Source organism: Ixodes scapularis, unplaced genomic scaffold (assembly GCF_016920785.2).
Source record: "Ixodes scapularis isolate PalLabHiFi unplaced genomic scaffold, ASM1692078v2 PGA_scaffold4__175_contigs__length_147842914, whole genome shotgun sequence".
NCBI lineage: Eukaryota > Metazoa > Arthropoda > Arachnida > Ixodida > Ixodidae > Ixodes > Ixodes scapularis.
In genome coordinates this window covers 24868387-24887896 of record NW_024609879.1, presented here as the reverse complement: position 1 = coordinate 24887896, position 19510 = coordinate 24868387, and the positions used below count along the sequence as shown (strand labels likewise).

The 19510-nt window shown below is 48.0% G+C and overlaps 1 protein-coding gene across 1 annotated transcript in view; it reads right to left on the bottom strand.

The window, feature by feature from the left end:
• The window catches only part of LOC115328897 (A disintegrin and metalloproteinase with thrombospondin motifs 16-like), a 177962-nt gene extending 159104 nt beyond the window's left edge, over positions 1 to 18858 (bottom strand). Inside the window, exon 1 of the mRNA XM_040205357.1 lies at positions 18798 to 18858. Coding sequence (XP_040061291.1) covers positions 18798 to 18858 — 61 coding nt within the window. The remainder of the gene's footprint in view (positions 1 to 18797) is intronic.
• Positions 18859 to 19510: the final 652 nt, after the last annotated feature.

The window sequence follows — 19510 nt, the reverse complement described above, 5'->3', positions numbered from 1 at the left end:
AATACATCTCTCAAATTTATTGTCACGACTCATTTTGCTCATTTTAAAACGTATCCAAAGCTGCTCTTTCCTCATCTCAACGCCAACGGCAACAACAAACTAAGAAACTCTTCATCTCTTCATACACCAGTCCTGCGGCAGTTCGCGTCTCGCTCACCGCGGGCGCCCGGGTACGCCGGGCGCCCGCGGCACTTGCTTCTATTACGTTAAATAAATGTTATTTCCAAAGTTATAATTCTTGTTTTTATGCATGTGGTTGTAAGATATAGTCTCCATACTTTGTTCGGCCACGGGGATTTTTTCTTTTTCTCCTCCGGCTTTATCTTAAAGGCACTGTCCAGAGCAGGAAGAAAACTACGTTCTGCACCGAATGCAGTGTCTCTCAATCAAGCACAAGCATTTAATGACTTTGTGATTACGGTGCTAGTTCAGGGCAAGAATAGTGACGAATTCGACGATGACAGGCAGACTTTTTTAAATAAGTGCCTGTGACAACTTGTGATGCTTTCCAGCCTGATTTCCATCCATATTTTTGCCTAAAACATTCAGAATGCGCGGGTCGTAGATTTTCTTAACTGGCGCGAGTTGCAACAATAAAAAATTCTCTAGCTAGTGTTGCGCGTCTTGGTCGTCTCGGTTCTTTGTTGGTCTATCTATACCAAAATGTAATCGACAAAAGCTGCTTGAAGATCCGTATTTTTTTCACCTATTACGTCCAAGCTGATTACATTATTTTTGTGATTATATTTCTATTAGGTACGTTACTAGAGCCTCGCACAATAACTCCCGAGTGTGCGATGCAAAATTAAAATGAGATAGCCCGAAACTCGTTGCAGGTCCCCTGAAGTCCCTGACGCAAATATTGAGGAATGTATTTGGAAAAGTATTTGGAGGAGACCAAATACATTTGGTTGTATTTGTATCTTGTATTTAAATGTTTTTTTTTAATGTAATTAGATTTCTAATTAAATACATTTTTGACGAAGTATTTTGTATTTGTATTTTGTTACATATTTGCATGTAGTTTGCCCATCCCTGGCGTGTAGTTTTTAAGTAATCAAAGAAGTGCAATGATCCGTGGAGAAAGCATTAGTACACATGGGCTTGAAATTTTACAGCAAGGACTTAATACGTGTAATGCATTTGTGGTGTGTCTTAAAGGGACACTGACAACCTCAAAAATTTGCATTACTTTCTTGCGGGCGATTTAATAAGGTGTCAGAAGACTGCCCAATTAATGCTTTGCTCCAGAGTCACGTATATCTTTAACAAAGCCAAGAAACGTAACTACTCAAAACCGAAGGCTTCGCACGAAGGTTGAAGAAATATAGAAGAGGAAAGATTGCCGGAATTCACGTGGAGTCACGTGGCTATACCCGCCCGTGCTTTCTATTTTGTTCCTCCGCTTTTTTTTTTTTTTTTTGTTATTGCGTGCAGCAGACGATTTGGTTGACAGCGTTGCGGGTAACGTTTCCCGTTTGATTGTTTTGGAGTTATGCTTGTTCCGCTCGCTGTTCTGCCCTTTAAGATGATTTGTTCTGTGGGTTGAAGAGTTATAAATTAGTAGTGAGCGCCCATGGTGGGGGAATGCCCGTGATCGGCGCTCAAAAGAATATCCCCAAGATGTCGCGTAAAGAGCTGCCTCACAGGTTCTGCATCCGAAAGTGGTATTGCGTGGCATAGCCTGCACGACGTTCCGAAAAATCATTGCGATTGAGACCGAAGCCTGGCTGAAATTCCGGCAGAACTGTTACGGGCACTTCGGAAAGCGAACGCTACCCTATTTGTATGCTTCTTGCATTTTGTGGAAAGTGAGTACATTAAGTTCGCAGGTTTCAAAAAGGGAGTTCTATAAACTTTTGTTTAATAATGTTTCGTCCGCAATGTTCTTTTTCATCGATAATTGTAAAAAAGAAATGTTTAAATGTCGTAAAATGTTGAAAAAAAACCCAACAGTATTCCCGCCCTTTGAACTGGGCCTGGGTCCGCAGAATGTGAAACGGGCACCTTTCTCCTAAGCTACGTTTTGACAATTTGTTGTATACGAGACCCAATAGGGAACAACTGCCGGCAATTTTTTTTCCAAGATTATGCAGGCTGCCAGCAGACTATCCACTTTCTAACATAGACTTCAGGATGTCCTTGGGCATATGCAGCTTCCTATCGTGGAGCTCGAAGTACGATTGTCTTAACATCGTAATGTTCGAGCAGACGAGCGGAAACTCCTCGTTCATAGTAACTCAGCCGCTCGACTGTAGGTTAGAAAGTTTACTGCCAATTTCTCCGCAGCAAAGGCACTCGTCAGGCTCGAAGCCGGGCGAGTGCCTTTGCTGCCACGCTCGCACATAGTCAAGAAATCGCACGCATGCATATTCCACTCGGAGTACGCACTTCCTACTTGACGTTTACGGGTTTTTCAAGCTCTTACCTATTCGTGTTCGTAAGACTCGCAATGTCTTGAGCCAAGAAAAGTGGAGACGACGAGGCGACGTCTTCGTGCAAATCGCCTTGATGGTCGGGTGTGCCGTACGGAATGAATCATATTTGTTTTGATCCGTCCAAAATGTATCTTTCAAAGGAAGACAGATTCGCCGGTATCGCGAACGACTGTTCTGAAGTAGAGGTCCCACGCCCGTCGTTCGCTTCCATCGCTGTCCAGCCCGCGAGTCCCACGATATGTGATCCGACGTTATGTTGAGAATTATGAACGCACAGAAAGATTCCGGTTCTCTGTGCAACTTTTAATGCGAAAGCATTAACTGCCCCATGGAGCGAGCCTACGTCATCAGCTTTGAAACCGCACCAAACGGCACCTTAAATTCTTCTGCCACGTGAAGGCAGCTCCCAGCTATGAAACCACGCGAAAAGCCTAGTCAAACGGCACCTAGTTTACCCGATCCCAAAGGAGCGGTATAAAGCTGATAGATTTTGCTTCGGTCCCATTGGCTGGCGCGTGTCGACGAGGCTTCCATTGCCTGCTTCGCGTCACTTTCAACGACCGCCACCCCATGGCGCTGCGTGTCCGTCAGCGCGCCGGTAACACGAAACGTCCAAGGTCAGAGCGGCGAGGAGAGGGCGTGCTCTGCCGTCGACGCAAATACGCTGCAGACGAAATAAGGGACCGGAAGAATGACATGCATGCTTTCGCATTCACAACTCATATGAAGTGCATAAATGCACCTTGAGCTTTTTTTTTTCAATCAATGTATTTTCAGCGTTTTAGAAGCCACAAAAATGGGTTTCATATGTTGTTGTTTTTCTATTTATTCTTTGAGTTTGTGCCTTCAAAGACCCGCGACTTTTATTAGATTGGGTGCTTCTGTCTAAACCTTAGATAACGGTCCTTGACCACGGAGAAGAAAGTGAGCGCGACTCAAACCGGCTAGTTTTCGATCGGCGGCTTTCGGGCAGAAAGAAAACGAATTTTGAGCTGCAAATTCTGTCCTCGGTAGTTGGGCTCTTATATGTCATGCACAAATAAAAACCTCGGTGAGCATAAATACCCTGTCAGTGTCCTTTCAAGAGAGAAATCGTTTTTGACACAGAGTGGGGCCGTCCTTGCATACTTCCGGCGGTTCCTTACTTTAACGCTAGAATTACTAAGCTATCATATTCTTACTTCTTCTGCCAGTTTACGATAGAAAGCGCGCTGGCTCAATGCAAGGGCTACGTTCCTCTGTAATATTTAGTTGTGATATTCTGTGAGAGAAGCACGAATCCTCTTATGGTGAGGTGCGAGGATAAAAGTAGGCCTTATAATTTACTGAGATATTTCACAGCGTCTCCCGTTTGGAGGGTTTATTAGTAGAATAGTAATGTATCGTTAAAATTCAAAGCACTTCATGATAAAAAAAAATTCAGCCTTTCTACTTTGGTGAAGAAGGGAGAGCAGCGGTGCTGTACTATGTGCCACCATTTATGAGCGACGGCGGCAACCAGACAACCGGTAAGCTGGTTTTCTGGTTGCCTCCGTCGCTTATAGATGGCGGTAGCTCTCTAGAAAATTGTTTCAAGATTTAGTTTTCCACGGACATGAAACTGGGAAAAGTAGCTCTTAACACCTCCGCTGTAAAGACTGCGCACAGAGAACGGACAACAGGAAAGAGGCACATAGAACACACACTCACTGTTTGTTCTTTGTATGTGTGTTCTACCTGAGTGTGTGATCTGCTTTGCACATGTATCGTTATAGTTTTTTTTTGTTAGGTTATTACTATTCTTGTAAATATTCATGATATGATTTATTTTTCTTCGTTCTTTTCTTCTTTTATGTATGAACGTCGTTTTCCTCTTCCTCTCATGCAGTGCTTCTGTGTTGTATGTGTTTCCCTCCTGTTGTCCTGTCCATTTGCGCTGCTTTTGAATTATGTCGTCTCAGTAACAACGTGCCCAACTCACGGAAACGGTGTAAGATAATACTCTTCAGGTGAGGACAGCCCGCTTCTCCGGCAGTGCAAATAAAGTTCGTTTTTCACTCTCTCTCTCTCACTATGGTTTCAAGCGGCGCCGGCAGATGACTCGTCGACCCGTGGGCACGGCAAAGACGGCTCGTGCCGCCTCATGCTCCACACGCGCAGAGCTCCAGCGAGGTTGTCGCTCGTGCAAAAAGACCACGGTGTACCGGGGTGTCATGGCAACGAGATAATTTTTTTCGCTCTCACACAGTTTCGCCGTTTGGCCCCCAGCGACACTGTCAGCCGCGGGCACGCAAAACACGGCTCTGCGGGCACGGTAGCTGCGGAATGATGCAGCCTTTCGGATGCCCGTCGAACGAACACTATCTGCTTCCTCACGCCGCACGTCCAGCCCCGCCGTGTACTCACCTAAAGAGTGTATCTTACACCGTGCTCACGGCATAGCTCCACGCACTAAACGCATTCTTCTTAATGTAACGATTCGTCGTCTAGTTTATGCAAGAATATAATCACATCTTTTCGAGCAATAAAATAAAGACTCTAAATCTTTTCTTTTTTTTTAATGCGAGGGCCCGTGGCTCTGTATGATCGTCGGCCAATAAGACGCCGGGAAAGAGAAAGCAGAGTTTAGCCAAGAAAAGAAAAGAAACTTTGGCTGATCTTCCAACAATCGAGAGTTGAGTGAGGGGACGAGATTCGGCTCAATTTGGTCAGCGAAATACGGCCTTCATAAAAAAAACAAAAAATTCTGTAGGGTTTAAGTCTGGTCTGTAGCGAAGCACCGCAGAAACAGCCCGCTTTTTTTTTAGGATAATTATGTTGCGCATCCCATAAAGATAGAGCAGATCCTGTTGTCTTCCTACCTCTCACAGCCAATTTGTCCATAACATTTTGTGTACCTTAAGTTCATTTGCGAACTGAGGCAAATCGGGTTTCTCATGTTATCATTAAACAGAGAGAAGCTTGGTTATCAAAGATACTGAATAACAAAAATAAACCCCTGAATGAAGTTAAACGCTGGGATAATTTGTAGTCATTTTACATAGTAAAAAAAAAACATAGCGCAAAACACAAGGACAGAATAGGAACATACACGGTAGGAAAAGCGCTGACCCGCAACTACTAGTTCTTTTATTTATAGAAAGGAAGAAAGAAAACAAGCAACGCATCATACATTCACACCAGAAACTTTTGCCTCTGGTAGATGGTCACTTCGGTACGAGCTGGCCCTTCATTGGCATTTTTCAAGAACTCGAGCTTGTTCATAGACAGTACCAATGACGCCTCGCTTATAAGCTTTTCTTCCCCACAGTGGATGTGAAATGCTTGAAGCACTTCGGGTGTCATCTTGTCCTTGCGTCGCTCTAAAAAGGTGGGGGAACTAAATGACGGTTCGCACAGACACTCTTTAAAGTGAACGGTGAAGTGGAGTTCCAGGGTGGCTCCTAGTAAAGCTCCTTGATAGAGGCACCAACCACTGTTGTTTAAACGTGCAAGACACGTCGCACGAGCGTGTGCTCCGCCGCCATTCTCCCAGAGAATAGCTGTGTTCTTGGAGCCGACCGTTCAAGCAGCGTCTCATCTGCCAACGTAGGTGCGGCCACATGAGGGCGGTAACCTATACAATACTCCGATAGCACATGGAACCATGGCATACGCGTGATTCTTATAACGCCTCTTCATGCTATTCTTTTTGCCCTCGAGTTAACTTTTGAACGAACCGCACTGGTTTTTTGAGGGGTATGAAAAACTGAATAAATTTCAGAGCGGCTGCAAGCCTTTTCTTTTCTTTTTAAATGTGTCAGACTTTGTGTAATTAGGGGATCGAAGGTAAACGTTGGCAGCCCCTTCTGCCTGGTTAGGCAGAGATATTAAGCAAAAATAGGAATTCTGACCAAATGTTTAAGAAATAATAACCCGACGTTTCGAGACCAGTTCGGTCCCTTCTTCACGGGGGAGGGACGGAAAAGCCGTCACGCACTCGTGAACGAGGGGCCGAACTGCTTTCGAAACGTTGGGTTACTGTTCAATATACTTTGGCTTACAGTCTCTAGTATTGGTTTAAAGAGGGGATGACGACAACAACAACAACAACAGCAACATATGCTTTAGCCGCTTTGGACTCCCTGTATTTTTTCGCCCCGCAAGGTGTGTGGCGGCGCCTGCCCCGTGGCGCGTTTAAAACCCTGCCGAAGTTGATCCGTAGAATATGACGGAGCTTGGTCTCCCCCGAAACAAACCCAAATACGATAACAGCGCCACCTTTTAGCGACGAGTAAAATCATGAAAGTTGCTTTATATATCTAATGCGAGATTGCCTGCGAGATGGCACCCCCGGCGCTTGCGCGACTGCAATACCTGCAGTCTTGAAATTTCCGTAGAAATGCATGCTAGTGCGCTGCGGGAGAAATGGCGGCGTTGCGATCCCCGTTAGTTCAGTTCATGGTTTGAGAATACTCAGCTTCCCAACTGAGTATTCTAGTAACGTTGGAGAAAGTCGACCTAGGCGCGCTAAGTCATTTTCTTTCAATCGGCGGTGAGCGCACGTGGCGAGGTTGGCGAGGTCGTCAGGCCGGCCGAATCGTCGAGTCGGATCAGTTCAGATGCGTCGGTTATTTACGCGGAATTGTGACAGCTCGAACAGTCCTACTTCGCGTGGATTACAAGTGTGAAGTAAAAGATGGAGCGTGGCAAATCGTAAGCTGCGATATCGATTCTGAGCTCAAGAACGAAAACAGGAACGATAGAAACTCCGAAAAAGGAAGCAGACGCATGGTTAGGCGTGTTCAAAAACACTACTATATGTTTAACATACAAAGAAAATCATCGTGTGCAACCCGCACCTACAGGAAAAAGAAAGCCTAGTTTTGAACTTTCCTGCTTCACTGAAAAAGGCCACATTTGGCCAGAGGTTGGACACAATTAAGGCATCAGCGTACGGCTAGGAGTCGTGTTCCCGTTGATTGGACACGAGTTCCAACCAAATATTGGCGCAGCACTCGTCTCCAATCTGTAACCTCCGTTAGTAACGCAGTAATAATGCAGCACCTAAGCTTTCCTATCTAAGAGGCGTTGCTCCAACCGGGACCAGTTATGGCCTTACCATGACTGAGTGTACCGGCGATCGGTTTTGGGAACTGCGGATTATTGCACGTGCACAAGCGATGAAACATGAAATCTTGCAGTTCACGCAGCACACACGCTTGGCAAAATAGCCTGTGAGCAGCCGGGAAGGAAACGGTATATAGCCTGTTTCACATGCAGCGACTGTTGCGAAACAAATCGGTGCGACAGCCGACGCAGCGAGAGCGATCGCAATGTTTGGTTTCATATGCTCCAACAACCGCGCGATTTCTGTCGGCGCGGCCGGCTGTTCGGACGCGGACTCGACGAGTTTGACTTTGCCTAAAATACAACAAAAACGTCTTAATAAACACAAATGTTTTACGAATACAATATGTAACTAGACATTTTAATAATTAAGCATTAAACCAAAAGTTGTCAGGTGTCAATATTCATTTTCGAATACGCAAGGATCGCATGAAAGCTCTGTAATGAACGATTTGTTGACTAGTAGCCCCTTCCCCTGGCAAATGCCGAGCGCTCCGCGCTAGCGGTCGTCAAAGCGGTCGGCCTCCGTGAGCGATCGGTCACGTGATCCATTCCAGTGGCACGCGTTGCGAAGCAAATCGAGCGTAACGCTCCCAGCGCCACCGCTTCCAGAGCGTCTGCTTTCGCTTTTGAACAGTTGCGGTTCCCATTGCTATCTTGCTGAAAGCATGAAGCTCTGATCGTAACTTTATGCTTTCACAAAAAATTGATTGTTTGCTACTTGATTAACGGTGACCCCGACGTTAAGACACAACTTATTTTTCCTTTCAGTTAGGTAAGCCCGATGAAGAGACTAGAAGTGCTTGTACGAGCCGTAGGATTTAAGTAATACCAAACACGTATGCCGTAAAGCGATCGTCATCTCCGAAGGCGACTTCCATCTGCGGAGTATTTGGCGTGTTGTCTTCTAATTATTCCAAATAGATTACAGAGACCATAAAACGAACAAACGACATACCCAGCTCTTCATCCGAATAGGCGCGCACAACGCCTTCAAAGTAACGCGGTATCTTGGGCCTCTTCGCTGGCTAGCCAAACGACTCGGCAAACACTTCGCCGAGAACGGCTGCCTCGTCGTCACTCGAGCTGGAGCTAAGCTGGTATCTTCGTCGCTGTCACTGCGTTTAATTAGACCTCCTGAAATTAACTGCAACGATGTCATCGCCGCAGTATGCTCGGGCGAGTCGGTCACGAGGGGAACGAAAACAAACACACCAAGTGAGCCCACCTAGCAATTGAAACAAAAAAGCCGCGATAACTTCTTCGCTCCCCCGCGGGAATGTCGATAACGAAACCGAAACGTTGCGAGAGACGACTACAGACCGTACTCTTCCGAAAAAGGCTGCGCGGAGAACTACTCCGGACCGCTCGCCGCGCTCCGCCACTGTTCTACGGAGCGGTTGGAGGCACTTCCTTTGATTTCCTCCTCCCAATACTCTAACTAACTACGCTCGGCGAGCGCCTCCTGGCTCCAGATCTACAAGCGGCACACGGAGGGATTGCTCTCATCTCGCGAGGGAAACAAGAATCCGCTCGGCGAGCGCGCGCCCAGCGCTCGCTATTTGCAGGGGAAGGGGCTATATGACGTGATCGCACGATCGCACCGACTCTGCGACAAAATATCACCTTGGTAAAAACCAGTCGCACAGCCGCTGCGACAGTGCACTGCGATTTTAATGGCACATTTACTGGAAATCGCACCGAGTTCGGACGAGAATCGTAGCTTGTGAAACTGCCTTTTTGCTGTATTAGGCACAGCGTCAAGGCTTTTGACGGTCAGGAACGTTCCCATTATTTCCCAAAAGCAAAAATGCGAGGGAAACTGCTCTAGCCGAGGCGTTACTCAGAGCAATTAGAAACACAGATATTAAATAAAAAGTCTTCCGAAGGTGAATTATTCTTTAAATTACGTGATTTTTGTGTTCATAATAGAACAAAAATAAAAGACAGAAAATGAAAGACGTTTACAATTCTCCGTAACGCCAAACTGGAGCGCAGCTCTCGAAGAGGAACAGGGGAAATACCCTCCCTCTTCCTCCTCGAGGGGAGAATATGCCCCTCTTCTACCCCCGCTAAATTTAGCGGGTAAACTTTTCTGGTAAAAATAACGGGGAAATTTTACCCTCTTCAAGCCAAACGTGTCGTCAACTGTGACGCGACGATGATAAATTTAGCAGGAATATTTTTCCCACATATTTAGCGCAAAATTGCGTCGCTAATTTTACCGGGAATATTGGCAATGTTAGATGTGTGTGACGTCACGTCACGTCACAGGTGACGTCATACGTCAGGTGTTTTTTATATTGACGTAACACGTGACGTCACGAGCGTGACGTTGTGACGTTACCTTCGTGACCCTCATGAGGGAAAGAAAGGTTAAACTCACAAGGGTGACGGACATGAGGGTAAGGCTCCTAACCCTCGTGACGGTGACCCTCGTGACGTCACACATGACGTCAGGTGTGACTTTATCATGAAAAACGTTCCATAATGTGACGCGCGGTTACGCCGACGGTGACCGCGACGACGCTCAACCCGGAAAAAGGCTTCTAAGAGCTGCGCACTAAAATAATTGAAAAATATAAACCCAAGACTATTTAATCCTAGAAATGTATGTAGTCGAAAGTGACGCTTCAGTCTACTGGCCACGGTGGCCGGAGAAATTGCCATCAGGTTATGCAGTTATATGAATCTCTTTAGCAGATCAATTATTAATTTTCCTGGTCATACGGCATTACAGAGGGAGGTGGTAGAGTAAATCCCCGAGAACACAAAAGTGAAATAAACGGGTAAACCGATTTGCTAAGAAACGAATTGGTTAAAAATAGCATTCTTAAAAGAAGTTTGCTATGAACGATTGCAGTTTACGAGGAAAGTGGGGGCGAGGTGCGGGAGGTTTGAGATTTGTTCGACAGGCGTGCGAGGAATACACCAGTGAAACAGCGGGTTGTTATGACATGAAAGAACGTCAACTTTGTTTTGGCGATCTAGGCGAATAGCAAATAAGGGGGGTTTTAGTAGATAATGCCGCGGGGAAGGATAGTGGTAAATTTAGTGACAAACAAATAAAGGAGAATACTGTCTACGGAAATCTAGATTCGGCAATAATAATGAACGTTTCACAGAGGTTATAGTTGCAGTTCGGTTGTAGTAATGACGTATATATGATGGGTGAGGATTAGTTTCGAACAAACTATAATAAAGAAGTGAATTATTCCATGCCATGTTCCAAGGTAAGAAGGTTAAAGGATGAAGCTTAGAATGTCGTGTTAATTAATTTAGTTTATTGCGGTTTTTCACAGCAAGAACCTAGAACTCAATTCAACAAGTAATCAAAGACTAATTATTCTGCACTTCATTCTGACCTCTCATTTTCGGCCAGCGGAATAGCATTCCTTGCGATCAACGCGAGGACGTGTTGGCGACGCGTCATTTGGCAATTTTATCGGGTCAAGCGCCGCGGCCACAGATCCCAGACTTGCCGGAAATTCCATCAGCTTTGACTAGTAGCACATTTGTGACGTAGACAATATTTTATTCACATGACTCATGTGTAACCAGTCAAAGGTGATAGACATTTCAGGCAAGCTGATAGCCACATAAGATATGGCTCGAGCAGCGCTCGAAGACACAGCCAAAACCTCATTACGTGTGTAATGGAAGTATCCAGCTATAGAGAAGGCTGCTGAACGGTCCTACATGTAGCTGATAACTTCTCAGAAGTAAAAGCACATTAGACAAGAAATGACGTCTACCAATTCTAAAGCCAAAGCCTGATATGTCCCATTACCCGAAGAGATGTCGGCGTTGTGCCCAAAAATGGCCATAAAAATACATCATCACGCATGCGCCTTTCAAGGCCAAAGTGGACGTGCCTCAGAAATAAAACACAAAGAAAAACACAGCAACGCAGATGCTTCGTCCCAAAAGCCGTGAAATTGGAGGGGTCGCCAAGCCTGCGCAGCGGCAGAGCGTGAGGTCACCGCCGGAGCGCCGTGTGCAAAAAGAGGGCGTGGCGCGCGGCTTGTAAAAATGCACTGCGTGTATAAATACTTTCGCATCCCTACACATAAGCAGTCGTAATTGTCTTCAGGGTGCTTTTCGATCCGCCTTTGTTGAGACTGATTGCAAAAAACATCTTCACCTGTATGCTTTTAATATGAACCAGGAGACAAAACCTTCATTTAAACAGCAATTTTTTGTTATTTTTTTAAGAACGCTCGAGTAAATTTACGTTTTAAGAAATTTGAAAATACCAGCCTTTAACAAGTGCTAAAAGAGATGGCGCCGCGTTTTTACCTTCAAAACCGAAACAGAAAAAAAAGATGTTTCCTTCAAAATTTATAAAAGAGAGGGGAGAGGATAGGACAGAATCGTAATTTAATATGGCCGTGTATTTGAACTCTGTCTTTGTGAATTGATTAGGCCACGACAAGTCTGCCCTGGTAATCACTTGCAACGAATGAATGGTTAGAAAATCGAATACGTCAGGAATCTGAGAAAAGTATATCTTAGATACTTAGAGAGGTTGCAGTTGCAGATTATATATGTACTGTAGGGTTCGGTGCTACTGCTCACCCGCAAGAAGGACCAACGAGGCAGATCTCATAAACACACCTTTACTGTCTGGCGGCAGCCAACCGACTGCCGAGCCCCGAGACTCGACCGTGGCACGCGCGCACGTTGCTGGCTGGGCGCGGAGCGCGAGTTCTTTTGCGCGGTGGTGGGCCACAAAGCCCACAAACTTTCCCCCTTCCCCTCTCCCCTTCTCTGTCCTTTGGCTCCGTTGCTGTCGTCTCTGGTTGTTGGTGGTAGAAGAGGAGGGGGTTGTGACGATGCAGGCGGCCGGACGCGGTTCGTGGAGGCCGCCTCCGGATTGGTGATGCGGTCGTTGCGGTTGCCAATGAAGTCCTTGTAAACACAGCGTGCCGTCAGGAAGCTGGAAGGGCAGCTGCGCGTCATTCAGGAACGCCTGGTTTTTGTACCCGAGCTTCATCTTGTTAGAGTTGAGGCCGCACACAATCAGCAGAGACCCGTGGTGCGGACCGGCCGCTTGAGGACGAGTGGGTACCCCCGGGGCCGTGGCTGGCAACGTAACGCTCAAGAGGACCTTCGTTGCGGTCCTGGTCTCCGTTGGTCTGCGCCCCGTAGCCGTCGTTGTAGCCGCAGCCGGGGCTGCTGATCTGGCGGCGTAGCTAGGGTCGGTAGAGGGTCCTCGGCCGCCCACTGCGTTGCCGTAGTCCCCGAAACCACGTGGCTCATCGAAGGGGTTGAGAGAACCTCCGGCAACGGTTGAGGCGGTAGCAAGACATGTCGAAGGTTCGAAAAGAACGAAAGAAAAAAAAAAAGAATCAACAGTTGTCTTCTGGAGAGGCTTCTACAAGAAAGCGTCGGTACGTTGGGCGCGGCAATAGACTGGCTAAATTTGCGAGCACACTGTCGGTGTATATCGCACAGAACTACGCGCACAATCTGTATGGTGCGGAAACTAGTTCTCGTCAAAGCCTAATGCAACGCGCATTTTCTAAGTCTTCGTCTTCGTCTTCGTCACCAACATCAAAAAGAGTCCTCGCAGAATTAAGTTTATTTTTAATTATAACCCGGATTGGCATCACTCTCCACCTGCGAGAGAACTTCGTCATCCGATTCATAATACCGTTTGAGGTTGCTGACATGAACGGGTCCAGCGAGTCGTCCAGACTCACAATGAACGAGCGTGTACGTGAGGCGTGAGACCTTGTCTCGCACTCGATACGGACAATCCCACCTGTTCGCCAGGGAAGCTGTGAAACCTCTGGAGGCGTTACTAAGTGGGTGTGTCCGCCGGAGTACAAGATCTCCAACTTCGAATTGCACGTCCCGGTGGCCACGATTGTACTGCTCAGCCTGCTGAAGCCGTGCGGCGTCCAAGCTCTCCTGGGCATCACGAACGATGTCCCTGAGTCTGCGTCGTAGGCTTCCTGCAAACTGACCGTATGAGCGAGCAGCGCCACGGTTGTTGGTCGTGCAAGTGTTTTCCAGCGGGAAAGTCAGCTCTCTTCCGAAATTAAGGCAAGCTGGCGTAAAACCTGTAGACCGGTTAACGGTTGTGCGTGTTGCGAACGTGAGCTCTGAGAGCTTTGCGTCCCAGTCAGGGTGACGTTCGGTGTGAGCTCTTAACATTGATTTCAGGTTTCGGTTCACCCGTTCTGTGATGTTTGCCTGTGGGTGATAGGGAGACGTCCGCTTGTGTTGTATGCCCAATGCGACACATGACCCTCGGAACACTTTGCTGGCAAAGTAAGTAGCGTTGTCGCTAATCAATTTCGCCGGAAATCCGAAGCGTGTGAACGTCTCCATCAGACACGACCAGATTCTTTTGGACGTCAGCGACCGTAATGCAAATAGCTCCACCCACTTGCTAAAGTGATCCGTGACAACCAACAAGTACTGGTTGCCACGCGGACTGCGTGGTAAAGGGCCCATGACGTCGACAGCAACGCATTCCCATGGGGATCGACTCACGACTGGCTGCATGAGACCAGGGGGCTGACCACCGCACGGTTTGGCTTTCTGACAAACCGGGCATGAACGAGCGTACCTCAGCACGTCCTGACGAATTCCTGGCCAAGTTGCAGTACGGCTTAACTTTTCAAAAGTCTTGCAGCCACTACTGTGACCAGCCAAAGCAGAGTCATGGTAGTACCTAATGAAGGACGTGCGAAGTCGGCGAGGTATCACGGCTCGAAATGGAGTGTCTGTGGAGCCACCCTCCTCGTCGTCGATCTGAGGTATGTACCGGAGGAGCAGACCGTCTTCGGCCAGCAAGTACGAGTCGAAACCCATGTCAGCGTCTCTGTTGCCACGTCGGTCACGTGAAGATAACCACTCAGAGACCCTGCGACAAAGTCCATCGTTCTGCTGTGCAGCACGAAGCTCATCTCGGCTAATCAAAGTGCCCCAGCGCGAGCCAGCATCTATCGTAGCCACAGCATTGGCATCCTCGTGCACCCGCTCTTCGCCGAGCGGAGCGCGCGACAAAGCGTCTGCAACTTTGTTTTGTGAGCCTGGTTTGTGCACAATAGTGTAGTCATATTTCTGAAGCGTTAGTGCCCAGCGTGCTAATCGTCCTGCCGGATTTTCCAGCCGCTGAAGCCAAGACAAGGCGGCATTATCCGACTGGATCACAAAGCGCGCGCCATCAAGATACATGTTGAATTTCTGCAGGGCGAATATGATGGCTAGGCACTCAAGCTCGCAAACGTTGTAATTCCGCTGAGCTGCTGTCAACGTATGGCTAGCAAACGCTACGGGTCGTAAGACACCATCAAAGTCTTGAAGCAGCACAGCACCTAAACCGTAGCCGCTCGCATCGGTTTGCAGCACAAACGGACGGTTGAGGTCTGGGAGCTTCAAAGATGCTGTCTCAGCAATAGCTCTGGACAGTTGAAGGAAAGCATTTTGCTGTGCCTCCGTCCAACGCCATTTGACGCCTTTGCGCAGCAGTTCGTTCAGAGGCCGCGTTATCTCTGCACAGTGGGGAATAAACTGGCGGTAAAATCCAACCATGCCAAGAAATCGCTGCAAACTCTTTGCATCATGTGGGGGAGGAAACTCAGTTATGGCCCTCAGCTTGTCCTCATTAGGGCGAAGCGATCCATCGTCGATTACAAAACCGAGCAGGTTAATCTTAGATGTTGCCAGTTGCATTTTTCCCGGGTGAACTGTCAAACCAGCATTCCGCATGTGCTCGAGAATAGTCCGAAGGTGCACAAGATGTTCTTCAAACGTGCGTGAAAAGACTACTACGTCATCCATATATGCCATGGCGTAGTTGTGCCGTGCGTCTCCAAGCACAATGTCCATAAGACGCTGGAATGTGGCAGGAGAGTTGCTCAAGCCGAAAGGCATGCGCACAAACTCGTACAACCCTCTGTAGCATGTGAATGCTGTTTTCTCAATGTCAGCGGGTTCGACCTCTATCTGGAGGAAACCGCGACTGCAGTCAAGAGTCGTGAAAAAACTCGCGTTTCCCAAGTTGTACATGATCGAGTCAAAAAAGGGGTACGGGTAGGCGTCACGAACGGTTACCGCATTCAGGCGCCGGTAGTCGACGCAAAGCCGAGCCGTTCCATCCTTCTTGGGGGCAAGGACGATCGGAAAGGCCCAAGGGCTCTGTGACTCACGTACTGCACCCGTGTCGATCATCTCTTGGAGCGCCTTGTCCAGCAGGGCTCGCTTGTGTACGCTGATAGGTCGAGGGTTGCAGCGTAGAGGCCGTGTATTCCCGGTGTCAATTGAGTGCTTTAAGACACCGGTTCTCCCGGGGTTCTCCGTGAACATCGGTGAAAACTCCTCAAGGAGTCTTTGGAGACGCCGCTTTTGCTGGTCCGTAGCAGGACACTTCTGCAAAGAATCGCTTACCGCACATGGGAGCCGCAGAGCAGGCGTTCTAACGCCAACGTTATCGACACTGACGACACAATCCTCTCGTCTAGTAAATGGGATTAGTTGCGCGTCACTACCCAACCGGTAGCCTTTGTTTGGAAAGTCCAGAACCAGGTTCTCCCCGAAAATGAAATCTCGCCCCAAAATAATCGGTACCGTGAGACCAGGTAAGCAAACGAAACGCTGACGGCGTTTTTTCTCGTTAAACCCGATCTGTAACCTCACGGCTTGACTCGCAAGCATTTCTGGTCCTGACGCTAGCTGTAAGCGCACGTTAGTCTCGCGCAGGTTGGCTTTCTGCTGTTTGCACCGTTCAATCAGGTAGTCCCCAATAAGCGACAGACTCGCACCGGTATCAATCAGCGCTGCCACAGCTATTCCGAGCACTGTAACTGTCATACGAGGCTCAATTAGCTCAAGGTCAGGCTGAATTCGACATACCGATGGAAGTTTTGCCAAGTTGTCCATGGTCACCGTGGCCGACAGGCGTTCAGGGGTCAACTCATTTCTCGAGGTTGCAGGACGGTTGCGCCGCAGGTCGGGGCAGTCACGCCGGAAGTGGCCATGGCGACCACAGTCGAAGCACCGCACCGAGTTGCGCCGGTCAGGGCCGTGCGTCGGGCTTGCCTGCGCTTGTCGTTGCGGCCCTTCTTGGTGTCCCTCGTTGGACTAGCGATCGGCGCCCCGGTTGGCATTGCGGGGGAAGGACCTTAAACGGCTTTCACCCTGCCGTAGTCTCGATCCAGCCGGCCGGGCACGTAGCCGGGGGTCCGAACCATCGAGTGGTCTCCCGCGCTCCCATTGCCCGAAGGCGTAGGAGTCCAGCGCACGGGGGGGACAGACCGCGCCATCCAGGGTTTGGCGCTGAGTCGGACCTCTTCTGGGCCCGGGAGCTCGCCAGGCACAGGACGGCTCAAGAGCTTCTTCAGGCGGTGGCGGGGGCCGATACTGCAGCTCGGCCAGGAGCGTCTCTTGTATGCCGTGAGCGTCCCGGGCCAGTTGCTCCAGGGTGAAATACGTGCGGCCATGCAGGTAGGGCCGGAATCTTGGGTGGCTCTGCTGCATCACCCGAGCAACCCTGTCCGACTCCGACGTCGTTGGGCAGGCTCTTTCATAGAGCTCCTGCATCACCCGTACATATTCGACGAGGGTCTCGTCCGGGTGCTGGGTCCGGCGCTCCAGTTCTCGCTGGACTCGAGACTGGTACCCAGGTGGAAGAAACTCATCTTGAAACTTCCGCCGAAAGTCTTCCCAGGTGAGGAAGGGGGCCACGATGCGCCACCAGCGGGCGGCGCTAGCCTGGAACGCCACGGGCAGCACCCGCGCAAGGACGTACTCGTCCGAGGCTCCCGTGGCGAGCTTATAGGCCGCCAGCTCGGCCAGGAAGTCGGCCACGGACTTCCGGTCGTCGTAGCCCGTGTACAACGGAACCGGCACTTGGGGTCGTGGCCCTTGCCCTTGGTGTCCGTGGTCAGCCAGGACCAGGCGTTGCGCGACGGTGTCGCACAGGTTGGCCACCCGAGCCATCAGGTCCATGGACGTCGGGTCAGGCCCTTCTCCGGTCTCGCCTTGGTCTGCTGCGGCTCTATGGCGGGTCTGCATCGCCGTAGCAACCGCAGAAAAACAAGCAAACAGAAAAAACAGAACAAAACGAAACACAAAAGAACGGAAAAACACGCAATATACTACAATATGCACACTATTCACAACGGCCAAGCCCCGATGGCAAAGATGGCGTCCGGTGGCCGAAGCCTAGTCGAACGACCACGTAGGCCTATCGGGGATGGCGAAAGCGAGAAAACCGGGCGAACACGCCTAAAACGGGCTAAAAGCCTGCGGTCCAACCCGCGGGCGAGCAGTAGGCCTCGCGTGGAGCGCCAAATAATGTAGGGTTCGGTGCTACTGCTCACCCGCAAGAAGGACCAACGAGGCAGATCTCATAAACACACCTTTACTGTCTGGCGGCAGCCAACCGACTGCCGAGCCCCGAGACTCGACCGTGGCACGCGCGCACGTTGCTGGCTGGGCGCGGAGCGCGAGTTCTTTTGCGCGGTGGTGGGCCACAAAGCCCACAGCACATACACCCCAGTTACAAATTTTACCTAGGAGGTTCCTCCTTTTGAATCAAAGAGAGATGCTGCAATATTCCATTGTTTGCGTTATGCTCTCTTATAGGAGCAGTATGTTATAAGCTAACTGAGTATGAGAGGAAAGAGCATAATAAACAATGGCTTCTTCTCTAGAACTGCATATACGGTGGCCGTTTATTTGTCCCTGTGTATCGAGGCGGCAGCTTTTTGCCCTCACTTCACAATCACATGAAGAGAAAGAGGTACTCATGTGTATGGGGCGAAATCGCCTAAGCTACCATGATGCTAAAAAGTACCATGTCTTTAGGCAAGAGGAGTTTTTATACATAGGCTGTTTCTGAAACTATGCGCTTAGCAATACACTGTTTTTTTATAAATGAATACGTACGCCGCAAGCAAATGAAAATGCACTTAAAGTTGTATTGAATTACTGAATAAAAAAAAAGTCTCAACGAGTGATCAGCAAGCTTACCATAAATTAAATAAAGCAAAAAAGGGGGGTTTTCAGACTTTACTTTGCTTGGCATCGAAACAAAAATGACATTGATTGTTTATAACAAACGCATTCGAAACAAACAAATGACGCAAAATAAACTAGAAAAATATTCAATTTTAAGAATGAATAAATCATAAAACATAAAAATAATCATAATAGCAACAAACTTTAACAAAAAATATTTATTCATACTATTTTAGAAATAAATGCCAATCTTATTTGCTAAATTTCCATTTAATCAAAAATTACAGTACTCACCGCAATCGACGTCTACGTAAATAATTGCGCAAATGAACGCCACCCTAAAAACTTCCAGCATAGTGAATAATGTCTGTAATACAAAAACCGCAAAATTAAATTATACACGACGAAATGTTTGGTGATACGCAGAATGTGCTCGCAGTCTCGCTTTTTTAATATTTCGGACCTTAACTGCGGAAGGACAGGCAACTTTTCAAAAAGATAGTTCTACATGGAGTGACGGTAACGTATAAAAAAACACAAAGACTCCGCAATTTTCTACGTGTAATATGAGGTCAAAGGTATATTGAACGATAATTCTCTAAAATATAAACTTGCACCCAACAAAACTTTATCACAATCCTAGAGGCCAGTTAGAAAATGTTGAGTACGTATTGCAACTAAATTTAAAGAGAAAATTTAATAGATCAAGTTTACGTTTTGTCCAGAGAGCGGTCTTTATGACTAAAACTCAAAACAACAAACAAAGAAAAAATTTAAAAATTCGTAGTTTAAAAACTTGTTTAAAGATGTAAGTATTCTAACTACAAAACAAGCGCCTGCACAGCGCTTCCAATGACGTGTACCTGCGACACATATTTTCTACCAGCTACTTCGGTTAGTAAAAAATATCCCGAGAACGACGGAAAAGAACGAGAAGACAGGAAAGAGCGCTAACTGACGACTGGCGTTTAATTTTGAAGAGAAAAGAAGACAAAAAGAAGTGAGAT